The 26,827-nt window shown below is 39.9% G+C and overlaps 1 protein-coding gene across 2 annotated transcripts; it reads left to right on the top strand.

Moving 5' to 3' along the window:
* The first annotated feature begins 12,009 nt into the window (after positions 1-12,009).
* Positions 12,010-21,469, top strand: LOC129560301 (carbonic anhydrase 1). Of its 2 annotated transcripts, XM_055432399.2 has the most exons (7): positions 12,010-12,046; positions 12,522-12,719; positions 14,068-14,186; positions 16,993-17,088; positions 17,806-17,868; positions 20,325-20,480; positions 21,353-21,469. In XM_055432399.2, the coding sequence occupies exons 1-7, from the start codon at positions 12,010-12,012 to the stop codon at positions 21,467-21,469; spliced, it is 786 nt and encodes a 261-aa protein (XP_055288374.2). The 2 variants fall into 2 exon arrangements, with proteins under 2 accessions (XP_055288374.2, XP_088700725.1); XM_088844599.1 differs by lacking the exon at positions 12,522-12,719.
* Positions 21,470-26,827: the final 5,358 nt, after the last annotated feature.

Raw genomic sequence — 26,827 nt, 5'->3', positions numbered from 1 at the left:
GACCACTTCGTAAGAACGTCAAACCTAAGTCCAGCCAGCTAGCACCCCCCAGAAATCGGCAGCAGGAGGAATTTGTCTTCTCAGATCCAATCACTGCATACAATCAGCCCTATTTGTTCTAGGAAGTCCACGCACATGAACTTCAAGCTAACTGGAGCTTGGTTCTTAGCCACTGGGGTCCTTAAGGACTCCTTTGGATTCTGTGGGTCTCCATTTCAAAAGCATTACTGACATGAAGCTGGGGAGGTTTTTCCTGGAGTTCTTTCTCACCAGACTGGTTCCGGCTGCCTCCAGGGTGATGATGGAAAACTAAGGCGCTAGCCAACATGTCATCCCCTCAGTTTGTAATCATCAGGCAGTTGCACAAAGTTTATGTGGAACTTTACCAAGTAGTCAAAGGCACAGTCCCGAGCAGTCTTAAAGGATTTAGGACTGTTAACGGTACTACCCAAGTGTTGCATATTAAGGAACTCCACCACGGGCCAGATAAACTAGGTATAAAAGAATGCAATCAACGCCTTTTCACTCTCAACCATGACATTTGGAAACCCAAGGCCTTTCAAGTCACAGTTGAGAACTGCTGCTTGGCTAACCTCTCCAACATTTTCTGATTCCAAAAAGGAGGCATAAGAAACCACAGAGAAGGACCCTGCACACTCTTGCCATGGAGTCATTGCTAAAGGAGGAGTATTTTGTCAGAGATCTTTAAGAGTCCTTAAAACCCTTCACTTATGGCCAAGTCTGTCTTAGAGATCAGCTTAATGTAAGTGACATATTTAGGTAGCTCTCATTTGCCTAGGGGCTTTCCAGGTGGCACTAGTGCTAAAGAATCTGCCCGCCAATGGAGCATATGTAAGAGACACAAGTTCGATCCCTGGGTTGGGAAGATCCTCTGGAGGAGGAAATGGTACCCCACTTCAGGATTCTTGCCTGGAGAATCCCATGGACAGAAGAGCCTGGAGGGCTACAGTCCATAGGGTTGCAAAGAGTCAGACACAACTGAGAAATTTAAATAATAGCAAAGAAAATTCAGAATAAGGCCTCTAGCAACTAAACAAGTAATCTGTATATGGGAGACAGGATCTGGAGGGACTTTCATGAAAATCTTGCTATTTGGCCTTTAGCTCAAAGGGCAAGAATCTTTTCTGAAATCCTGTTGTAGGGATTCTAATGTAAATTTTCTTTTTCTTCTTCTAGCCCTAGGAATAGAAGAGAGGAGGCTATATTATGGTCCATCCTGTACTCTGATCCTTCATCCTTAGAACTAGAAGAAATAAAGTAGATTTTTGTGTGAATGTGGAAATATGTTTACCAGCTACACCGGAAACAGGGAGTTGGAGTCACGTGTAGCTTGGTTTCTCCAAAGACATGCAGGAAGGGTGGGCTCCGAAAAAGCGTCGCGGGCATTTAACTCTCCTGTCCAAGCTAACCACAGTCCATGCGGTTTCCCATTATCAGCGGGACACTCAGTGGAAACAACCGCAGCTGTGTTTTACTGTGCACCAGCTATGTGCCTTTATCTCTAACCCCGATAAAAAAAAGAAAAACCTTCAAGAGAGTGCTGTCATTAAACCAGTTCAAAATGAATAATGCAATGATTCAGAGAAATTGGGATAGACAAGTTTTAGTTAACGCCGTGAAGCACATGAAAGTCTTTAGAGACCTAAGGAGCATTGTATTAACAGCAATGGCTGCATCCCCATTAGGAGGCTGTGTTCACTCGCTTAAGGTCAGTAAACAGACTCGGCAACGTGCGTCCTCCACGCACTCCGCGTGGCTCTGCACGCCGCTGTTGCAGTTACTGGGCTTGCCGCTCTGCTTCGGTAGCTCAGTAAGACGAGGATCAGTGAACAGTAAATCAAAATGGCAGCCTCCGGCACGCAGCCGTGGGTATTTCCACTACTAAAAGGCACTTGGTGATTAGGCTTGTCTGCGCTGACTCGTGGACCTGACTTGAACACTCGATTCAAAAGCCCCTGCGGAGCACGTCTTCACTCTGTTGTTAGCACGTTGACCCAATAGATAAAAAGGCATCAAAAAAAAAAAAAAAAGAATGGAAGAAAGATTTTCTTTTCTGAAGTCAGGAACTAGTAAAAGGATCAAAGGATTTTTAAAGTCTTAGAGGGATTAAAAGCAGGTAAAACAGTAAATATTTCTCTCAGTGGCTGCTAATATTTGTATTCTTCCTAAAGGCGGAAGGAATCTCAGGAAGATGAAAAGTGTCTAAATGTATTTGATTAGAGATGTTTTCATCGAAGCATATCTTTTGGTAATTAGATTGTGAAGGCAGGTTCATATAGTTCCCAGATGCATCTGGAAAGGCTGCAATGCCACTAATGCAATGCCACTGATACAATGCCACTGAAAGAGCTTGAACTTTGTTAGCAGTCCAGACTGGCTCGGGTCGTCTCACGAAAGTAAGGGACTGGATGAGACAAGCACGTGCATTTCCAGTCACATACCTGTGACTCTAAAGCCAGTGATCTACAGTCTGCATATGGAAAACCACAGGATCGGCAGAGGACACATTCAGTTGCAAATGTGTTTTAGAAATCCAGCCTTTGACAAAAATGGTTTGAGAGCTAACAGAATTATTTGGGAAGTCAGGAGAAAATGTTTGTAAATCTTCAAATAACTTTTCAGTAGATGGACCCCAACAAAGTTTGCATGAAAGGTGTTCAGTTCAGTCGCTCAGTCATGACCGACTCTCCGCGACCCCATGAATCACAGCACGCCAGGTCTCCCTGTCCATCAACAACTCCCGGAGTTCACTCAAACTCATGTCCATGGAGTCGGTGAGGCCATCCAGCCATCTCATCCTCTCTTATCCCCTTCTCCTCCTGCCCCCAATCCTTCCCAGCATCAGAGTCTTCCAGTGAGTCAACTTGTTGCATGAGGTGGCCAAAGTATTGCACTTTCAGCTTTAGTATCAGTCCTTCCAATGAACACCCAGGATTGATCTCCTTTAGAATGGACTGGTTGGATCTCTTTGCAGTCCAAGGGACTCTCAAGAGTCTTCTCCAGCACCACAGTTCAAAAGCATCAATTCTTCGGCGATCAGCTTCCTTCACAGTCCAACTCTCACATCCATACATGACCACGGGAAAAACCATAGCCTTGACTAGACTTTGTTGGCAAAGTAATGTCTCTGCTTCTTAATATGCTATCTAGATTGGTCACAACTTTCCTTCCAAGGAGTAAGCATCTTTTAATTTTGTAGCTGCAATCAGCATCCACAGTGATTTTGGAGCCCAAAAAAAGATGTTACAACAAGGCAATTGATGTGACTGACCTTCACCCCCCTTAATATTTAATTTTGAGAATTTATCCCCTTTCGTGTTTCCATGTGGGATTTAGTTTAATCTGTGGCAAGCTGATTTCTGTTACACAACTGTTTGAATTTCAGGCCACATGCACTCACTTGAACTATTTTACTTTATTTCATGTATTTATATTATGTATTTACCTGAGAGTTAAAATCAAACTTTTTTGAGGCTGAACTTAATCATTTACATTTGTACAGTATTTTAAGGTTTGTAAAGCATTATGCATGCTATTTTCTTTTTAGATGAAAATTATTGTTTAACTATGTCATCTGCTATAGAGGAGCTCATTAATTCCCTAAACATTATAGAAGATAAGACATGAATATTATTTTGTCTGTTTTAAAAATAAATATAAGGATGATGCATTTAACCTGCTCAAGTTACCCATTCATCTAGTAGAAAAGGCTCAACAATTAGCTTTAAAGTGCATAAGCCTATATTTTCAGTGTATTCAGTATATATCTTTCCGATCAGTGATTTTTAACATATATGACAATCAACTAGACATATTTAAAATGTAATGTTTTCAAAAGCAAGAAATTGTAAGAAACTGAATCCTCTATGCTGTGGATTGAAATAGTCACCTACGCAGAGTTGATTTGGTTATTAGAAAAATATTCATTAGTGAATTTTAAAACCGCCTTCAAAAATAAAAATAAAATGTTCCAATGCAGGAAATATAAGGTTAAAAGTTTTTCTTTAAGAGTCATGGATTTATGAAATTTTTATGTCAAAACTTCAAACCACATTTCAAAAGTTAAGTTTTGACACTTACAACGTATCAAAAAATTTGACACTTATAAAGACCAACATTCTCACTCTCCCAGCAGTGACTGACAGACACAGATGGGTAACTTCATTCCTCTACTAATAGAACTGCAAGGGGACAGCTCTGCTTTCTGAGTTCCAAATATGAACATGAGTTTACCGCCAGCAAAGCCCATTCACACCTGAGTCCAGACCAGTGCATTTGGGTGGGCATAGTGCCCGATGAGGGTTCTATTCTTCTAGGTCTTTATGAAAATACAATAATCAAAGTTCAAAATGACCACTTAATTGTTCTCTCTAAAGTGTTTATTGAACACCACTATTTACCATGCATGTTATAATTAAAGTTAACATAGTGAGATAAAAATGCAATAAAATAGCCCATTGTTATCAAGGTGTCATTATAGAGATGGTTATAGGTATTAAGCAAGTAAACAAATAAATTTCAGAATGGAAAAAATCAATAATTTCAAGATGCAACAAATGTAATAAGCCAATAAGATGGAAGGAAGTAATAGAGTGACTGTGAACTGAGGAATATGTTAAATTTGGGGGTCAGGAAACCTGACTCTGAGAAGGCGGTATTAGAGCCTGTGGAAAAGATCTGGCTGCAGAGGAATCCAGACAGGGGAGAGCAAGTGCAAAGTCCTAAAATGGGAACGAGCGTGGTATGGGTGGAAACAGACTTCCATTGGAAAGAATGAAGCTGGTAAAACAGCTTGTTCCAAGGGGAGAGAAAGACCAATTTGGAAGAAATAATCCAGCCATTTAAATTGATTCAGCAGAATTTCCAATTGTCTTACTGCAGAAATGTCCGAGCTAATATTACCATTTTCCATGTCCCACTTCTCCACTAGAATTAAGCTTTCTTTTGTCACCCTAAACAATATCAATTCTGGAGAAGCAGGGAAGTTAAGAAGCGATGTGAGAGTTATGCCAAATTCAATAAACATGACACTTGATTTTCACTATGTATATTTCCTTATTTTAGGGAAAATATGGGTCCCAGGAAATCCACGTATCCTCTGGAATACTAAGCATTATAGAACTGCTACTGTCTTTTGGAATTTATTTTCAGTGGCATTTAACAGATTTCTACCGTAATGAGACATCATTCTTTCGCATTCTTAGTTCCTTCTCTACCAAGGAACTATTTTAAATTGTAAATTTAAGCTTGGAACTCATCATAATTTACTTGCCTTCATAATAGTTCATGTTCTCAATTTTAAAATATTAAAGTACGAATCAGAGGAAAATGTTCATTTAAGAGACTAGAAGAAAAAAATCAAATAAGAAACACTAAGACTTTTAAATATAATTTAGAGTTGGCCATTGGAAAGACTGATGCTAAAGCTAAAACTCCAATACTTTGGCCACCTCATGCGACTAGTTGACTCACTGGAAAAGACTCTGATGCTGGGAGGGATTGCGGGCAGGAGAAGAAGGGGAATGAGATGAAGTATGGTTTCCAGATTTTGTGAAACACTGAGAAAATGTCTCTGCTCTGTTGAAAACATTTTAGGGTGCTGAAATTATCTTCAGTTCAGTTCAGTCGCTCAGTCGTGTCCAACTCTTTGCGACCCCATGAATCACAGCACGCCAGGCCTCCCTGTCCATCACCAACTCCCGGAGTTCACTCAAACTCACCTCCATCGAGTCAGTGATGCCACCCAGCCATCTCATCCTCTCTCATCCCCTTCTCCTCCCGCCCCCAATCCCTCCCAGCATCAGACTCTTTTCCAGTGAGTCAACTCGTCTCATGAGGTGGCCAAAGTATTGCAGTTTCAGCTTTAGCATCAGTCCTTCCAATGAACACCCAGGATTGATCTCCTTTAGAATGGACTGGTTGGATCTCCTTGCAGTCCAAGGGACTGTCAAGAGTCTTCTCCAACACCACAGATCAAAAGCATCAATTCTTCGGCGATCAACTTTCTTCACAGTCCAACTCTCACATCCATACATGACCACAGGAAAAACCATAGCCTTGACTAGACTTTGTTGGCAAAGTAATGTCTCTGCTTTTTAATATACTATCTAGGTTGGTCATAACTTTCCTTCCAAGGAGTAAGCGTCTTTTAATTTCATGGCTGCAATCAGCATCTGCAGTGATTTTGGAGCCCAAATACGGTAACGTTAATTGATGCTACTCAATAAATAAATATCATCAGCTATTAAGTTTAAAGCAAACATTGTATGGGCAGCCTGTTAAAGATGGTCATGTGATAAAATAGAGAAGAGGATGCGCTTTGGGGTTTTAGATTCAAATCCTGCCTCATCCACTTGAAGTTTCTGAGCCTCAGCTATTCCTCTTTAAAAGTGGAGTGAGACTAACCTAACCCCAAGTGTACTGTGAGAACTGAATTAGATCATCATTTTTAATGTTATTCAGTGAACCATAGTCTTTTTTGCCTATTCCAATACTCCTAAATGCATGCATGGTGAAATAGCTCACCTTAATCACAGTAAATCTTCCATGGATTATAGCCTGCCAGGCTCCTCTGTCCATGGAATTTTCCAGGCAAGAGTCCTGGAGTGGGGAACCATTTCCTTCTCCAGAGGATCTCTCTGACCCATGGATCACACCCATGTCTCTTATGCCCCATGAATTGGCAGGCGGATTCTTTACCACTAGCACCACTCAGTTCAGTTCAGTTCAGTCGCTCAGTCGTGTCCGACTCTTTATGACCCCGTGAACCGCAGCACACCAGGCCTCCCTGTCCATCACCAACTCGCGGAGTTCACTCAAACTCATGTCCATCGAGTCGGTAATGCCATTCAGCCATCTTAGGAAGCACAGTAAATCTTTTAGCCTCTTTGTAGTTCTTTTTGTGTGTTTGCTGCAAGAATTTTATTTATTGCAAAGAATGGTCAAGAGATAAAATTAGGGCATATGGTTTAAAAGTAAAGATAATATCAACATTTAGCTTTAAGTTTTTACAGTAAATATTTGACTTCTAAAATTCCATTTTATAAGGTAAAGAAAGCAATCTTTCTTCACTCTCCCCCAGTCCATTAATACATTTTCATCAAATTTGAAAATTAAGCCAATGTAATTGTTAAAATTAAACATTCTGCACATCATTCTTTCAACATTTAAATTTTTTTATTTAAAATAATACAATATTTTATTTTTATTTTCTCCATTTTATTGAAATAGAGCTTGATACTTCGAAATGTTAACAATTCACCGATTCTCTATTAAAATGTATTTATACAGTTTTACATTACTTTTTAAAAATATATATGTTTTTCCATCAGCTTACTTGCTGCTGCTTCAGTTCCAAGTACCGATGGATTTATTTGGAATATTCTAACAGTCCCAAAGAAAGGCAATGCCAAAGAATGCTCAAACTACCGCACAATTGCACTCATCTCATACGCTAGTAAAGTCATGCTCAAAAATCTCCAAGCCAGGCTTCAGCAATATGTGAACCATGAACTCCCAGATGTTCAAGCAGGTTTTAGAAAAGGCAGAGGCACCAGAGATCAAATTGCCAACATCCGCTGGATCATGGAGAAAGCAAGAGAGTTCCAGAAAAACATCTATTTCTGCTTCATTGACTATGCCAAAGCCTTTGACTGTGTGGATCACAATAAACTGTGGACAATTCTGAAAGAGATGGGAATCCCAGACCACCTGACCTGCCTCTTGAGAAACCTGTATGCAGGTCAGGAGGCAACAGTTAGAACTGGACATGGAACAACAGACTGGTTCCAAATAGGAAAAGGAGTACGTCAAGGCTGTATATTGTCACCCTGCTTATTTAACTTATATGCAGAATACATCATGAGGAACGCTGGGCTGGAAGAAGCACAAGCTGGAATCAAGATTGCTGGGAGAAATATCAACAATCTCAGATATGCAGATGACACTACCCTTATGGCAGAAAGTGAAGAGGAACTCAAAAGCCTCTTGATGAAAGTGAAAGAGGAGAGTGAAAAGGTTGGCTTGAAGCTCAACATTCAGAAAACAAAGATCATGGCATCTGGTCCCATCATTTCATGGGAAATAGATGGGGAAACACTGGAAACAGTGTCAGACTTTATTTTTTGAGCTCCAAACTCACTGCGGATGCTGATTGCAGCCATGAAATTAAAAGACGCTTACTCCTTGGAAGGAAAGTTATGACCAACCTTGATAATATATTAAAAAGCAGAGACATTACTTTGCCAACAAAAGTCCATCTAGTCAAGGCTATGGTTTTTCCCGTGGTCATGTATGGATGTGAGAGTTGGACTGTGAAGAAAGCTGATCGCCGAAGAATTGATGCTTTTGAACTGTGGTGCTGGAGAAGTCTCTTGAGAGTCCCTTGTACCGCAAGGAGATCCAACCAGTCCATTCTAAAGGAGATCGATCCTGGGTGTTCATTGGAGGGACTGATGCTAAAGCTGAAACTGCAATACTTTGGCCACCTCATGCGACGAGTTGACTCACTGGAAAAGACTCTGATGCTGGGAAAGGCTGCAGGCGGGAGGAGAAGGGGACGACAGAGAATGAGATGGCTGGATGGCATCACTGACTCTGTGGACATGAGTTTGAGTGAACTCCGGGAGTTGGTGATGGACAGGGAGGCCTGGCGTGCTGTGATTCATGGGGTCGCGGAGAGTCGGACACGACTGAGCGACTGAACTGAACTGAACTGAACAGGGCTTGGGAAACCTTCTACAATATGTGCTTACATCCTTGATGGTTTTTAAGGAATAAACTGTTAAATTAGAAGAGCAGAGTTCAGTGTAGATTAAACTCCGGTATGCAAACGCAGTCCAAAGATTATAGGCTTAGAAAAATGTCCTGTGAGGATGCTGCATGTGAAAGTGGGAGGAACACAAAGTGAGACACTGGATTTAGTGCAGATGTTAAGCTGAAAGGTGAAGTCTGTAAGCAGAGACTGGTCAAAGCCAATGAGAGACGTGTCAGGACGTGAGCCACAGGTGCTCACTAAGCTTCACATTTTTCTCCACACGGCTTTCTGCTTGTGGTGGCAAACAAGCACACCCTGGCTAATGACCGAATAAAGGGTTGTAAAGGTTAGGATTCAAGCCAATTTTGTGCCTCCACTTTAAATAAGTTACCATTCCTATATGAATGTTAAACATTCATGTGATGAATTATCATGTAATCATGTAATAAAAAGGGAGTTATCTTTTCTCAAATAGGTTGATTAATATAGTAGTTCAACTTAAAGTTACTTTAACAAAGTATCACTCAGCAGGCATCTGAACGAGACACAATTTAGCAACTAAACAAAAAAATAAGAGCAATAACTTGACAAAGAGTAGCCTCTTTCTATCCCTCTATGAGCTTCTGGGCAACCTGAGACTCTAAATCTAAAATAAAGTAACCCTTGCCTGGAAAATCTCATGGACGGAGGAGCCTGGTGGGCTGCAATCCATGGGGTCGCTAAGAGTCGGACACGACTGAGGGACTTCACTTTCACTTTCCACTTCCATGCATTGGAGAAGGAAATGGCAACCCACTCCAGTGTTCTTGCCTGGAGAATCCCAGGAACAGGGAGCCTGGTGGGCTGCCGTCTATGGGGTCGCACAGAGTCGGACACGATTGAAGTGACTTAGCAAGGGTCAACACCGACTATTGGTCATCTTGAGACAGACCAGCCTGGATCCACCAAGTCAATCCTCCTGCAAACAGAGTCAAGTGGAGATGAGTGGGTATTTGTTGACAGTGGAAAGTCGAGAAAGAGGACAAGCGTTGGAGTCAAACAGATCTCAGTTTAAACCCTAGCTTGACACATGTATGCACCCACTTACAAGCACTGATAACCCTGAGGGGTTGTCTTCCATTTCTCCTTATGTGGAATACAAATTTTAGTGCCTGATTGGGCCATTGTGAGAATTAAATGATTTGCTGCATGTAAACTTTTAGCATAGCATTTGAGATATCCTGGAGCCTCAATAAATGGTATCTGTTAAAAGTCTCCTTTACGTAATCATTCTTTCCGCTTACTAAAGTGAGGAATGGAAGCTCAGGTCTCTTCCCGTTCTGTATCTGAGCCAGTGGGCTGTCATCACCCAAAAGGGGCAGATAACGTGGCTCTGACAAGCCTGGCTAAGACCTGTGACAGAGCCACTTCCTTCAGAAAGCCCAGGGAGCTCCGACAATACTCGAATATGGAAGGAGGGACTACTCCCAGGGCATGGAGAGCGTTACCATGAAGGCTCATTTTTTTCAGGTTGTGTTTCCTCCGAACACATTCGGAGCCTTGGAAATGCGGGCCTAGCCAAGATCTGACACGTATTAATCACTCTTCTTTGCCTCCTTGACAAGTCCTGTGAATCTTCTCATCTCTCAAGAGCTGGCAAGTCTCAGCTCAGTCCAGGCTTCAGCTGGACTTAACAGGATCATGGCAGAGATGGGAAATTGGGGATCACCCACCTCCTGGCTCGGCCAGCGCTGCCTTCAGCGGAGATGGAGGCAAAGAAAGCAACTAGACGTAGAGGCTGGAGTCTTGGCTTCTTGCTGGTTGTGGTGAAGACCCTCAACTTCTCTCAGCTGCAAAATGATAACTAATTGTATAGGATTTTTATGTGTGGTGTTGGTGGTAAAATAATATGAAAGTGCCCTATAAATCATACATGAGTGTGAGCGCCGGTCGTGCCTTACTCTCTGTGGACTGTAGCCCTCCAGGCTCCTCTGTCCGTGGGATTCTCCAGGCAAGAATGCTGGAGTGGGTTTCCATTTCCTCCTCCAGGGGAGCTTCCTGACCCAAGGATTGAACCCATGACTCTTACATCTCCTGCATTAGCAGGCATGTTGGTTTTTTTCCCTACAAATTGTATAGAACTGTACAAAAGAAAGGCTTCTATTTCACTATTTGATGTGTAAAATAAATATTCTGCTGTATTTAATTTCAGTATTAATAAAATGTTCTCCATTTATGGTGGCTCTAGTGGTAAAGAATCCACCTGCCAATGTAGAAGATGCAAGAGACACAGGTTCAATCCCTGGGTTGGGAATTGGCAATCCACTCCAGTATTCTTGCCTGGGAAAGTTCCATGGACAGAGGAGCGTGGCCGGCTACAGTCCATAGGGTTGCAAAGAGTCAGACGTGACTGAGCACACACACAATGGTTTGTTGAATGCATGAATGAGCGCACACAGACCAAAGCTGGCAGCCTGTGAGGCAACAGAGAAGTGCGGGGAGTGGGCTACAGTCCATGGGGTCGGACAGGACTGTGCGCACACATAAAGCAAAGCTCCATTTGTGAACTCCAACTCTGCTCAAAAGTGAGGAGCTTTACTCTCATCTTGCATGTTTTTGAAATGCACTGTCATGAATAATATACTGAGTTGGCCGAAAAGTTTGGATTTTTCCATAGGATTTCACAATATACTACAAATTGCAAACCCAATGTATTACAAATGATCAATGATTCTCTTATCTGATTTTAAATTAACATCATGATATTGGTTCTGATCTGCCTGTAAATATGCAAATTATTCTCCTGACTGAATTACTGTTACTAGTACTGCTTAAGTGTCCAGCAAGGGTAAAAGCTGGGAATCTCAAATGCACAGTCCTTTTTAACGAGAAATTCAAAGAATCACGTGTGATAACTCAGCCGTATCTTCTACTAACATGAGAATAACAGGGCTTGGTTTTGCAGAAGCTAAGATTTTGATACTTCTCTTTAACAATATAAGAAAATAAAGCAATTGGAACTGGCCTTACCTTTGTGAGCTTTTTAAAACAATAGCTTTTTTTTTAACATGCACATACTTCCTGATAGATGAAGATGATGAAACAGTGGCCTGAGTGACTGGCACACACGCACGAGGGCAGAGGCGCTTCTATAAAACCCTGCGAACTGCGGTTTCAGTCACTACTGCACGTTCAGGTACAGTGATTTCAGGTGTTGCCTTTGTTTTCAGAGAAAGAAAACTAAGTAGAAGATCATGGCAAGTCCTGACTGGGGATATGATGGTGAAAACGGTAAGCATTCTTCTGCTCATGTAGATCAAATAGCGGCTTATTCCCTTTTCCAGTAAAAGAGATATTGAGCACTTAAAACAACGGTAAAGTCATAGATTAATGGTTTGAAGTGCCTTTGACTTATATCAGCTTTGCATGCATTCTCAACAGTTGTCCTTTGGGCCATGATTGTCTGCAAAATGTATTCTGCCTCTTTTCTCCTCTCTCCCTCCCTTTGTATAGAGAGGTCTATTGCTAACAGCAAAATACGTGTAGTCCAATCCATAGACTATGAGTATATTACTTCTGTTGACAAACACACTATTTTACAGTGTAGCATAAAAAAGGGACATTCTCAAACCTTGGATTTCCATTACGCTGACCAGAATACCATTCAAGACACCTGAATGAATCCTAATCTAGTAAAATTATACTCCTAAAACTCAGACTCAAGCATTGGATCAAGTTTTTATTGTGATCATGTTTGTCCTGGTAGGTCCTGAGCACTGGGGCAAGCTGTACCCCATCGCAAATGGAAATAACCAATCTCCTATTGACATTAAAACCAGCGAAACCAAACATGATCCCTCTCTGAAACCTGTCAGTGTCTCCTACAATCCAGCCACAGCCAAAGAAATCGTCAACGTGGGACATTCCTTTCATGTGAACTTTGAGGACAGTGATAACAGATCAGGTGAGCCAAAAGATCCTTCTTCTGTCTTTGTCTTCACTGGGGCGCTTTAAACAGTAGGGCTTTCAGAAACACCAACGCCCATGATCAGTCTTCTGTGCGCATCAATGCCATCCACTGAGGCGTCTTGAAGCATTAAAATATTTCCAAGTGTTAAGATGATTCTGGGGACTCCCAGCTCTGTCCCTTTTCAGCCCTTCTCCTTCTCCGGGACTCTATTCCATCTCTTCTGGTTTCCAATGTCTTTATGCTAACTTTACACCCTCTGAATAGACAGCACTTTTTCACAAAATTCTGTCAACCCTCATGAATATAAAAACTGAAAAGGCAAATATTTTCTAATTGAGATGAGGTTGGAGGAGCGCATTAGGGAAGAAATACAGATGAAGAGTATGTTTATTTCATGTGGCCAGGAAAATGGCTCCATAACTGTGAAGTGCTTGGGTACCAGTAAAAAAAAAAAAACAAAACTGGTCTTGGGTGTATCGTGCATGGAATCATTCTGTGCATAAGTATTATTGCCTAGCTTCCCCTCTCCCTATTAGATCATAGTAACTGAATTATCTTCCTCTCCCAGAATCTAGCACACTTCCTCGTTCACAGGAAAATTCTCAAGACTGTTTACTGAATAATTTATTACATGACAGTTTCATAAATCAGCTCTACTGTCAAAAGGCGAAATTTGTCATAGCTCTTTCCTACAAAGTTCGAAGCCTAAATTTTAGACATCTTGGGGCTACGTTAATATTGGATTAGGTCTGGTTCTATGTGTGTTTTATTAATCATATGGTTGGAAAGACTCTCTAAAGCAAAATGATCCTTCAGTGTTAGAATTTTAAAAGTGTCTCTACCGTCCTGCTGGAACTTTCTTTTGGTCCCTGGCTAGGGATTCTCAGTAAAGCTGTCAGAATGCCCTCTTGTATCTTGATCAGTTACAAGGTATGTGTGGAGTGATTTGTTACTAAAAACAAATTGTTGGATATCTTAATGCATACTGTCCATTACTGTCTGCCGAAAGAATGAATGAACTTATAAACTAAAGCAGATTCAAGGAAAGGCCTATAATCCTATAATTCACTCATCTTCCGATTTGTTTTCTTGAAAACAAGAAAAGATAAAATTATAGCCCATGTGCTGAGAACCACGTATAACTCATGCGCTATCGTAAGGTGTACCACACACTTGCAGACCATCATTGCGGACATGGGGAAAACCGAACAAGATGGAAACTTTGGCACTACTGCTTATTTTCATTTCTACTCAACCCAATTGAATGTTAATTAGTATTAAATGCAGAGACGAGCTGGAGCTCATGACTGTAACACTAATAGCAGTTCCCTTTTTCTTCTAGTGCTGAAGGGTGGTCCTCTCTCTGAAAGCTACCGGCTGCGTCAGTTCCATTTTCACTGGGGCATTACAGATGACTATGGCTCTGAGCATTTAGTGGATGGAGCCAAATTTTCTGCAGAGGTAATGTAGTTTAGTAAGTGAGAGAAAACTACACTGAGAGTCCTCCCAGAAGTAGCGCGTTTCTAACGTGTGTGTGTGTTAGTCACCCAGTCGTGTCCAATCCTTTGTGACCCCAGGGACTGTAGCCCGCCAGGCTCCTCTGTCCATGGGATTCTCCAGGCAAAACTACTGGAGTAGGTTGCCTATCCCTTCTCTTAGGGATCTTCCCCATCCAGGGATCAAACTAGGGTCTCTTGCATTGCAGGCTGATTCTTTATTGTCTGAGCCATCAGGGAAGCCCCCCTTATCACATAAGACACAATTTCAGTGGCTCCAAAGGAATGAGCATTCTGGGGCCTGTAAAGAATTCCTAGGCTCCATTAAACAGTGACACACTGCATTTGGCAATAGAGGAAAATTTTTCACGTAAGGGAGTCAGATGAATTTGCAGTCAAATTTCTGAGCCTCAGAATCTGCTTTCATTTCAGAATGTCTCAGAAACTGCAGCCTGACATCAGGCTAACCTCAAGGGGAATTGCTGCTCTTCTTTTAAAGCTCTGACCCCCCAGGGGGAACACACCATCATTCTTCTCTCATTTAAAGGTTCAGTGTGCATACACCCGCAGCAGAGGTGTAGCCAGGCCAAGGCACTCCAATAAGATTCTACTAAGTGGGTCAGTTTAACCTCAGGAGTCATCATGAGTAGCATACTCTAGATGAGGGTTTGGGGTTCCCTGGCGGCAGGCCACTACCCTCTGGCCTCTTGACTTGCCTCCACATGGAAGTCTGTGATTCGATTCAATTCAAGACAGACTCTCTGTATATCCACGGTAAAATCAAGAAAACATGCATCAAACTCTCAACAGAGGGTAGGGAAACTGAAAACAAAAATTATTTGTTCTTTGTATGCATGACTATTCAATATGTTTGTTCCAATACAGACTGGTTGGCTTTTTTGTTTTACTCTTGTAGAATGAATTTGTAATACATTGCAACATGTTTTTGTTTTTTTTTTTCTTTTCATTTACCAATGATCATGATCATTTTTTCAAGTCAGTAGGAATTCCTAAAGTCTGTTTGGTATTTCCATGTATGCATATGTTAGAATTTATTAACTAATTCCCACATATGAACTATTGCAACGCCTTTCACTTTTCATTCTGTTGTTTTTTTTTTTTACAAAAAAAATCAGCAATAATTTGTACAAATATTTTACACACTGGTGAAAGCAATTACGTAGGGCAGATTTTTGTAAGAGGGATTGTTAGGTACAGAGTATGTGTAGCGTTCATTTTGATAGATGACTTGGGAATAGTATACAAATAAAACTTACTTTATGTTACACTAGAAAGCCAGGCTAGTAACTTTCAATGGTGCAGAAATCCATTAAATGTTTTTTTATTTCCTATTTATCTTTCATAAAATTGAAAGTGGACTGAAATCATATGGGCCAAAGGCCTAAATTAGTACTTGTATTACGTCTGGGGAGGATATTTGGTTGTATCTAAGAAATGTGAATCCATGACTCTCTTATCTAATTTGAGAAAAGTAAAATGAATCCTAATGCTGGGAAAGGTTGGGGGCGGGAGGAGAAGGGGACGACGGAGAATGAGATGGCTGGATGGCGTCACCGATTCTGTGGACATGAGTTTGAGTGAACCCCGGGAGTTGGTGATGGACAGGGAGGCCTGGCGTGCTGTGATTCATGGGGTCGCGGAGAGTCGGACACGACTGAGCGACTGAACTGAACTGAACTGAACTGAAAATTAATCCAGGCTGGAGGTGACAGGCACTCAGTCACAAAGCGCTAAGTATGAGAGAGGGTAGGCGGGAGGGTGCGGGGAGACCAGGGGGCGGGGAGAGGACTGGTGTGGTTTCGAGTGACCCAAGCGGCCCGGCGATCACTTTACATTAGGTGGTCAGGAAAAGACTTTTTGAGGAGTAGCGTTTGAGTTCAGCCAAAATTCAAGTCAAAATCCTGCCGTTTTGACTTGCCACCCCAGAGGAAAATCTGCAGTTATGCAAAGCCTTAGAGCTGTGGACTAAGCATTAGGGTACCAAATACGCGCTGTGCGGAAGGATGGCCCCGGTAAGTGGAGGAAAGCAAGACATGAATAACGGCTGCATTTTTCGGTTGAGCGGTTAGATGGAAGGTGAAGCCTTTTCCTAAAGCGGGAAAATGAAACGGGTCTGGAAAAGAGAAAGTCAAGCGTGCTAGTCTGGCCATGTTAAGTTTGAGATGCGTGTCAGGCATCCATGTGGAGATATCAAGAAAGTGCCAGGAAGACGCGCACATGTGCTTAGATGCGCAGGTCTAGAGTTTCACAGAGAGCTCAGGCAGCGGATGTTGGTTTGGAAGGTGTCTGCATACGCTCAAGAGAACCTGCTCTTGGCCAAGACTCCAGATACCTCAGGAGCCCCGTCTCACAAAGTTGCCGGGTACCTCAAGTTAGAAAATTATTTCAGCTTTTGTCTACAAACTAGTTAGCCAGAAATACTTGATCTTCTCACACCAAAGAGAGAGGTGGGTTTTTTTGTTGTTTGTTTTTTTAAAGAAGTAATATTGAATAGTTATGACATTGTGGAAAAAAGTTTTACTTACTGGTTCCAGGATTTGCAATGTGCCCACTCTATTCAAGTCTATTTTCTTAAGAAAACCCTTCTTAAGAGTGCAAACATAGCCCTTCCCATGCCCTGAATAAAGGGTCACGCAAGTTTTATCTATCCAAGCCAAGAGATATCTTTATATATCAACATGTTAAGGTCTAACTTGCTTTTTTCCTTCACCGTGGTATGAATAACTGCTCAATCACGTTGTGTTTTTTAGCTTCATTTAGTTCACTGGAATTCTGCCAAGTACCCCAGCTTTGCTGATGCCGCCTCACAGGCTGATGGTTTGGCGATTGTTGGTGTTTTGGTGAAGGTGAGTGTAGAGATCTCGGAGCTCTGCTAAAATTATTCCTTACCAATCAGACCCAAAACAGGGTGAAATACAGCAGAGCAATGCTTGCGTCTCTCTTTTTGAAATGTCCCCGTCTATGAGTGACAGCACAGGTGAGCAAGCAGGTCTCCAGTACATGTTTGTTTTCTCTTGACTTTCCCCTCTTGAAGAGAGAAATAAATTTCAGGCAGAGGTGAAATGGAAAGGTGTTAATGGTGGGACTAATTTTTTTATTTTTCAGCTCATCTTTCACTTTCCTTCTAAACTTTCTACATCACAGAGTCAGGAGCTTATCAATTTAATATTTCATCAGGAAAAAATTATGAAGACTTTTGTCCCATAAAGAAAGTTCAATTGATATTTATATGGAAGATTCAAATCTTCTGTAGCAGAGTCCCTGAAAAGTCCTATAGGGAATTTACTATTAAATGGTGTATATTTGGGTGACTAACTTTTGGAATTATAGTAATTCTAGTTAATCTTTATTGAACACTTATAACATACCATTCATTTTACTGATTGTAGTTAATAGAACAGACCAAAGAGGTTTGCTTTTGTATTTTAGTTATTTGCTAAATTCCTGTATTTTGACTTGCATATCTTTTCTTCAGTTACTGTTTTTAGTTTTTAAAAAATTAACTAAATAGGATTTTACTTGATAAAAATTTCTATCTCACACTTTATTTTTTTAATCTCCAGGTGGGTCAGGCCAACCCAAAGCTTCAGAAAGTACTTGATGCCCTAAAAGCAGTTAAAACTAAGGTAAATAGACTAATTAAGTTACTTTAAATACAGAACCTCGGAAAGCATTTAATTGCATATTTGATATGAAGAGTAGGAAGTCCTAAGCAAAGCCATCAATCTGAAAATCAAGGTACTACTTACATGTTCCTTGTTTCTGAGGTCTCTGACTCAGTGATTTATTTTGGGTTCGTTTTTCATAGTTACTGCTTATCTGTTTCAGCAAGATGAAGCCTGTACAAGAATGGTTTTCATAGCTCTTTCATAGATCATAACTATGATGCCCACTGTCAGCTTAGAAAAAGAAGGATTTTTCTGATATATTTAACCTTAGCTTCACCGTTTTGATAATAATGAGTTAAATCACACGTCAGAGATTTGCCATTGTCATTCACAGTTTGTAGAACTATCGTACTTTTATATAAAATAAATCTAGTTCATGTTGAGTCCAAAAAAATTAAACTTTTATAAAGTGAGAAAGTTTAAAGATAAGCACTCAATTCAAGAATGTAAAAAATGATATATGAAAAGAAAGTAGAAGGAAATGATTAATTAAGATGAAGTAAAACATTAATAAAATAAGAAAGAAAATGAATAAATACAGGTCAAATCTTATTAATAAAGTGAAAAACTAATTCTTGGGGAAAAAACAACCAAAAAAGGATACTTTTGGCAAGTTTGATGATGAGGGGAAAATATAAATACAAAAAATTTTTACAAATAAGGAAATGGGTCATAATTAAAGATGCATTAGAAGGTTTTAAAAGAGAAAAGTTTGTACAGTTGACCCTTGAGCAACATGGGTTTGAACAGCACAGGTCCAGTAACCTGTGGATTATTTTTTCGATAAATGCTTGCTCTAGCACCACACAACTGTCCCTCCTTTAACTGAACCTGCTGATGCCCAGCCACGATTATGAGGGACGACCATAAAGTTATGTGTGGATTTCTAACTGCTCTAGAGGTCAGCACCCCTAATCCCCACATTGCTCAAGGGTCAGCAGCACCACACTACATGAGCAAATTCGAAAATTTAGATCACAAGATGAATGTCTAGGAAAACGTAGAGAAACTGACCCCAAATATGCTGAAAGTCTAAATAGACCAATAGTCTAAAAAGAAGTCAAAGAAAAATAGTTAAAAAAAAAATGTATGTAGTAAAAGAAACTCTAGGCACAGACCACTTTATGGGGAAACGTTACACAACTTTCAATAAACAATCATGCCACTTTAAACTAAACTGCCTAGATTAGGGGACAAAAAAACCCTTTATTTTGATTTAATTTAATGAAACCTAATACACAAACTGGATAAGAACACCACAAAAAGGATATCATAGGCCAATCTTACTTAGGAGTGTAGCTAAAAGAAATATTAAAATAGATTACAGCAAATCATATTCAACACTATATTAAAAAAGTCATGCTTTCAAACTATTTATCCAAAGAATTTGTAGAATTTATCCAAAGAATGCAAAGATGATTCAGTATTAAGCTATCTCCCAATATAATTCATTACATTAGCAAATTTCACTTGTTAGATGCTTGGAAAATGTTTGATTAAAATTCAGTGTCCATTCCTGAAGAGTAAGAGAAAGAAAAGAATTCTGTTAAAATTTAAACTGAGCCTAAGAAAGAATATCAAATAGAAATTTGAATCAAGCATCAAACTTCATAGTGAAATATTTGAAGCATTTTCATTTCAATCAAGAAGACCAGGGTGTCAAGTGTGACCACCACAAATGAACATTCCAATGATTGTCCTAATCAATGTAGTTAAATATGGAAAGAAATGAGTAGATATTAGGATAAATATTAGAAAAACAAAGACAAAGCTATCATCAAGTGTAGAGGATATGATCATTGACATCCACCTGGAAAATTACAAAATAAACATAATTAATATACAAGTTCTAATAAAGTCGACTACATAAAATAGTAACATGAATATCAATTTATTTTTATATACCAATATGACCAATCAGTAAAGAAATAAGAATAAAGAATATAGATTATAAAAAATATTTTAACCTTTGGTTATACTTAGCCAAATGAAGAAGGAAGATGATAGTCACAATTCTAGTGTAGCATATTTTAAGTCATCCACTACCCTTACTGTTTATATTTACAAACATGTTGTTGCTGTTTAGTCAGTAAGTGGTATCCAATTCTTTGTGACCCCATGGATTGTAGCTCCCCAGGCTCCTGCATCCATGGAATTTTCCAGGCAAGAATACTGGAGTGGGTTGCCATTTCCTTCTCCAGGGGATCTTACCCACCCAGGGATCGAACCTGTGTCTCCTGTATTAATGGGCAGCTGAGCCATCACAAACATACCAGTCATGAAATACTATACAGTAGAAAAATTGATTAAATTCTTTGCTAAGACCTATCTACCAAATATGTATGTCATACATGTAATGATGTAAATGTTTTATGTCATGGCATAATAATATATTGCTTTTCTTTTTCTTTCAGAACAAACAAGCTCCGTTCACAGATTTCGACCCCTCTGCCCTCCTGCCTTCATCCCCCGATTACTGGACCTACTTTGGTTCACTGACTCACCCTCCTCTTCACGAGAGTGTCACCTGGGTCATCTTTAAAGAGAGCATCAGTGTGAGCTCAGAACAGGTAGTGTATCAGAGGTGCATGCGCGAGAATTGGAAGTGCAAAGCAGGAATATCAGTTCAATTCGTACTGAGGGAAATTATTATTGCAATTCGATTTTGGAGAGTTCCCATTTCCTTTTAACTGAAAAAGATTTATTAGTGACAGCAGGTCTATTTAATAACCAAAAAGTAGAGAGTATTTATAAGCACTTTTTTTTCTTTATGTAGTGATTCAGAATTCCTGCTATTCTTTTCACCTTAATAAGGAGAAATCCAACCTTGTTACATATCTTCCTAAGAGCTTCAACAGCAAGAGAAAACGGTTACTGGCAGTGCTGCTAAGGCTTCTCGAGTGGCCTATGTTGATTTTTCGTTCCTTTTTAAAGCTTAAGCTCTTAAATACGCGGTAAAATATCTCATTAGATAAAAACTGCCGTTGATCGAGCAACTGTGTTTATCAGGTGCCCTACATACACCTCACAGCACACCTCTAGGACAGGCAGTGAGACCTGGTGGTGTAAGAGCTAACGCTTTTTAGCATATGCCACATGCCAAACGCCATTCTAAGAACCTTGTGTGTGTTGAGCCATTTAGCCTTCCCCAAAACACAGTGAAATAGTGCCATATGGAAACTGAGGCGCCAAGCAGGGAAGTCTCTTACCCAAGTGTGAGAAAGCTGGAATGCCAAGCCAGTCAGTCATCATAATTTAAGCCAAATGCCTGGTGCAAAGACATGTGGAAGAACTGCTGGCTTCCTCCCTTTCCATCAGTGAAACCACTGCAGTCTTCAAGCCAATTTTCTAAATATCGGTGCATCAATCATATTAGGAAAAAAAGTGTTCTGTGTGACATCAATAGCTTTTGCTTCTCTGAACGTGTTATGCTTCCCCCCAGCTGGCGCAGTTCCGGGGTCTGCTGGCAAATGCTGAAGGTGACAGAGAAGTCCCCATCAAGCACAACAACCGGCCTCCCCAGCCTCTGAAGGGCAGGACCGTGCGAGCGTCATTCTGACAGGCCCAAGAGGAAGCTCACCTTCCCTCAAGAAGCACAGCTCTGCTTCTGACAGAATCCAACAAAACAAGCTTTAAGAAACACGTTTATTTCAATACTAGTAAGATAGACTACTTGCAAATTTACTCTGCAGAACGCAAAATCTTCTTCTTTATGTTGACTCAAATAGTAATCTGTAAGTTCACTAAACTTGTGCTTAAATTCAAATCTATTGCATTGACTTCTTTATCATTCCAATTAAGGCATACTTAATTTCTTAATAACTTTGATCCGTTCCCATTTTATTCAGTTTAATTGAACCAAAAATCAGTTTATCCCTTTCATCTTGTCTATTATGTACTATACTTTTAAATGGCATTAGGGTTCTACTCCATTTACATTCAAGAATCTTAAATGTTTTCATTTGCAACATTATTTTGATGCAATATCAGGTCTATTACTCAAATGTAATGATCTAAGAGCAGCTTGAGATGAGATGTTAGGAATTCATTTACTTACTCTTGAAGACAAATGTGCAGCTAAGATGACAACTGGATTTTAAATTATTATAAAATAAATGGCCCAACATTGCCGCCACTTGTGTGCTCTATTATAAAAATGATATATCTTATAGAAGAACTGACACTTCTGGCTATGCCTCCACCCGTTAGCAAGGCCAGTGGGGTTGTTCCATTATTATAACTAGTCAGCTTACATGAAGGATCTGTACGTCAAATTTGGAAGAAAAATCACCTGTGAATTATTCATAAAAATAATGAAGGAATCCCTTGACTTAGAATCATATAGAAACATCACATAATCTTTCAGTCTGGTGTGTACTTAACCTGAAGTCAGTTCTTTCTGAAGCCATATCTACACTCAGAATTCTACAGATCTTGTGTCCAGCGTTTAGTTTTGTGATTTACTTACTTTCTCTTCTCTGAGAAATTATGGTGATCTAAATCCACATCCATTCCCATGTTCTAGTCTTGTCTAATGTCAAAGAATCAGTCAAAACTTCTCGCCACTGTAATCATGGTTAAAAAGACAGACAAACCAGATTCTTTATTGCTCTGAGGGCAATAAAGATCCTAGGAGACATCTTTGCAAATTTTTATTTGGAGCCCAGAATTTAAGTGAATCTTTATTAAAAATGTAAGGGCCAAGGAGCACTTCATTTATCTCAGCCCCCATAAGCATTCTAAAGAATTAAATACTTTCTTTGCAAACGTACTCTATGTGTATTAATATATATATGCCAGATACTGAGAAGGCCTGAAACAGGCTTGATAAAATTTTCATCTTAAGTTATCAAAGGTCATCATGAGGGCCAAAGAAAGAGGAGTATGATTTTAAGAAATACCTTTGCAAAAGAGGCTCAGGACCTACAACGTTTGAAAGTATTTTCTGAAAATAAATTGAACAATTTAAAAATAAATCTCATGGCAAGGATAAGAAAAGGACCTGACTTGATGACCCACATTTTTTTTTAAGAAAGTTAAAAATGGATTCCAGGATTTAAATACGTCTGTAAGTCTTATTATGGAAAGGGCAAAGAAGTGACAGAAGATATATGCTGGTCATCAAACTTTATCCCTTAGCTAAATGCCAGTTGGAAAGCGTGGTCCCCGGCTACTGGCTTCTGCCAGAATCTCACATATTTGGCGGAGCTCGCGAGGTGCATTATGGGCGCTGTCCACGTTTCTCTGAAGTAGCCGATAAAAGCAGCTGCTGCGAGGAGGCATGTGGACGAGACATCGGATCACCGGGCACGCAGCTCGAATGTGTCTTTGGCTCACGTTCCTCTTCTGTGCCCTCTCCCTTTGTTGCCAACTTAGGTGGAGGATTTGAACGTCCTGCGAGGATTCTCTGTCTCTTCCACGAGGTTTGGCCACTGTCTTTATGCCAAATCTGCTGGGCTTCTAACCATCCCGCATAACAATGCCAGCTGACGGGCTCAGCAGTAGGTTCAAGAGTAGAAGGGTGCTTCTACTCCCTGGTGCCTTTTGTCTTAGGACCACCCTCTTCATAAATATCAGGCTGAGCTTTAATGAAACCCTTTAGTTAAGCTGTGAGTCCAGGTACCTCCAGCTGTTTTCTAAATTATTCATTTCTATAAGCTTCAGCAAGTAACTCAGAAAGCATTAAATTCATCAAAGAGAATTAGGGCAAAGGAAAGGAAGGGGGGAAATGTTGAAAGATTTAATTTCCTGACAGAACTCAAAAGAGAAAATTTTCACCTATTGTAATTCTGGTTGTTCTATATGAGTGGTTCTTCACCCTTTTGTGATTATGGATTCATATAAATATATGAGTAAAGCTATGAAACTTCTCCCGACCTCCCACAAAATGAAAAGAATTATATACATGTGAAATCTGACATAGATTTTTAGAGTATTTAGGGACTTACTCCTTTCTTTGGTTCCTCATAGGAAAGTCAATCCCGGACCCCAGGATGAGATCTTGACTCTAAACTATAAAAAAACACCTGAGCTACCATGGACTCCAGGTCTCTCTTTATCTCGCTTCTTAACATTCATTTTTGCTTTTGTGCCTCATTTTTTATAGCAGGTCCTTGAAGACAGAATAATAGTGTATTTCCAGTATAGCTCATGAATTATCCCTTTGCTGTTTTTCTATTTTCCAAATATTATTTTGAGTTGGTATGAGGTCCCATTGTAAAAGAGATGAAAAATTAAAGGAAAAAAAAAGATAATCCAAACCTCTGTGAATTTGTTATTTATTTGTGGGCAGACTAACCAAGAATTACAATGAGAGTAAAAAGGCTTAGAAGAAAAAAATCTTTTGAGGAAGATATCATCAGATAATAACAGGTTCAAATCACTCTGAAAGTCATCAACACTCTTTGTATCCAGGACCATAAAAGCATAAGGAAATACATTCTGAACATTATCTTCATGATTATCTATAAATACCAAATACTTACTTACCTACTGTTCTCTGTGAGTCATTGTACTAGGATCCCCTTATTACTCTTATTAGATTTGGCTATTTTAAATTTCACAAGGTAGACAAAGAGAAAGACAGGCATAGACAAAAATGAAAAGCTGCATTTATTCCAGGACTGCTCCGTTTGACATAATGGAAACGTGGATGTGGATTTTAACCTACTGCCAGAAAATAGTGGATTTTATGTTCCCAGGCTTATATGGACACATTTATAAAACTAAAGGGAAAATATATAAAATAAAAAAGATCTTAATAGAAATGTAACATACTTGAAAGAAGTTAGGAGAAATGGCCTCACGTATTTCTGCTTCCAAATACCACTTTTAACAGAGAAGTAACTCATAGGAGTAACCTAGAGTCTTAAAGATATGTGCATACCCTCATCTTGTATCTTTACAAGTATCTTTAGTGTCTTTATCCTAAAAGTAAACCGATGGACAAAGGGTGATGTTTGCAAGCATTAGAATGACCAGGCCCCAGTGCATTCACTGGAGGTTTCTCAGAAAGGCACGCAGGCTAATCTCCTTACTATGAGGAGGTAGAAATAGCAATTATGTCAGAGAGGAATAGCGTTTAAGTGGCCTTATTTTTTCCCCTCAAAGACTAGAGAATATAACTTCCCCAAACCATCAGCAAATATTTTAATATCCTTTTAGAAGCAGATACAAGCCAAGCTATTTGGATGTGTTATTTTCCATCACGTTATTAACTCACCCAAACTGCCAGCAAAAACAAACAAGCATACCATGCAGGAATAATGTTTAGTTACTCAGAAAAAATTAGTTAGAAAATTAGTTACTTTGGTGTATCTCAATCATACACCATAATAAATCTGAGATGGATTCAATTTTTCAATGAAATAATATGCTATAAAAATAAGTAAATATTTAAATATATGGTAGGAGAAGAACTTTTTTCTCAAATACCAAAGGCACAAACTGAGAAATAACCTAAATATGTAGGTCAAACAACAATAACAAAAAAATTTTAATGAAAAGGAAAGTGGTAACTGGAGGAAAGTTTTCAATAGAAATACCAGCCACAGGAACAAGGCCTTTGCTATAGAAAGAGTTTTCATTATTCGTCAACATAAAAATTGAATTCCCAAGAGAAAATAGCAAGAAGATATAAATAGGCAACTCTGTAAAGAAAACAAATAATTGACAAATATTTTTTAAAAGGCTCAATCTTAATAATCAAAGAAGTATAGCTTTAACAATGTTCTCTGATTCTTTGCATATAATATTGGTAAATATTTTAAAAATAATACACAGAGTTGTCAGTGATGTAAAGCAATAAGAACTGCTGTACATTGCTGAAAAGAGCATAGTCAGTCCATTCATGAATAATGCAAAAGTTGCATTCCAGAGGAAATTTTATTACCAAAAATTAAGTAAACTCTAAGTTCAATGTAGAAAAGGAAATTTAAATTGTAGAATTCTAGACTTGCTGTAATGTGCTTAACTTATCTATTACTCTGGTTTCAAAAGCTATAAAAATATATTTTTTTTACATTTATGATTTCTCAAATTTATGTTTTCATTTGAGATCAAGGTTCGAATGCTCCCATCCAATTGCCTGTTTGATGTCTCCACTTTAGTTCAATTGATAAAGAATCTACCTGCAATGCGGGAGAGCTGGGTTCCATCCCTGGGTTGGGAAGATCCCCTGGAGAAGGGAAAGGCTGCCCACTCCAGTGTTCTGGCCTGGAGAGTTCCACGGACTGTATAGTCCACAGGGTTGCAAAGAGTTGGATACGACTGAATGACTTTCACTTTCTGTCTCCACGTAGTTGTCACAGGGACATCTCAACCTGTTTAAAGCACAACTCTTGGAGCCCCCCAGACCTGGTGCCTACCAGCCCCAGTGGGGCCTGTGCTGACAGACAGGGGGATTTGCTCGTAGCCCAGGGGCCAACTGCACAGTTGTTGGTGGTGGTGTTTAGCAGTTAGGTCATGCCCAATTCTTTTGCAACCCCATGGACTGCAGCCCACCAGGCACCTTTGTGCATGGGACTTCCCAGGCAAGAATACTGGTGTGGGTTTCCACTTCCTTCTCCAGGGGCTCTTCCCAACCCAGGGATCTAACCTGCGTCTCCTGCTTTGGCAGGAGGATTCTTATCCCTGAGCCACCAGCAGGGTGGAAAAGGTAAAACGTGGCCCTGACTAACGGATGCCACCTCTGAACTTGAAGTGATTCTTTTGGTTCCAACTTTTCAAACACAACTTTTATCACTGTAACCCTCTATGTCTACTCCAAAACGCTAATAAACAGAAACCTCAACAGAACGGAGTCCGGAGACCAGAATAGGGCGCTGTCACTCCTGTGACCGTAGCAGAGACGGCAAGAGTGGAGCCAAAGACCTACCTTCCCTGACGAGGACCCAGTCGGTGAAAAACAGAGGATTCT

This window comes from Moschus berezovskii, chromosome 16 (genome assembly GCF_049115385.1).
Source record: "Moschus berezovskii isolate FMDL1 chromosome 16, NW_MosBer_1.0, whole genome shotgun sequence".
Lineage (NCBI taxonomy): Eukaryota > Metazoa > Chordata > Mammalia > Artiodactyla > Moschidae > Moschus > Moschus berezovskii.
The sequence above is the reverse complement of the archived record's forward strand: the minus strand, read 5'-3'. Positions and strand labels throughout refer to the sequence as shown.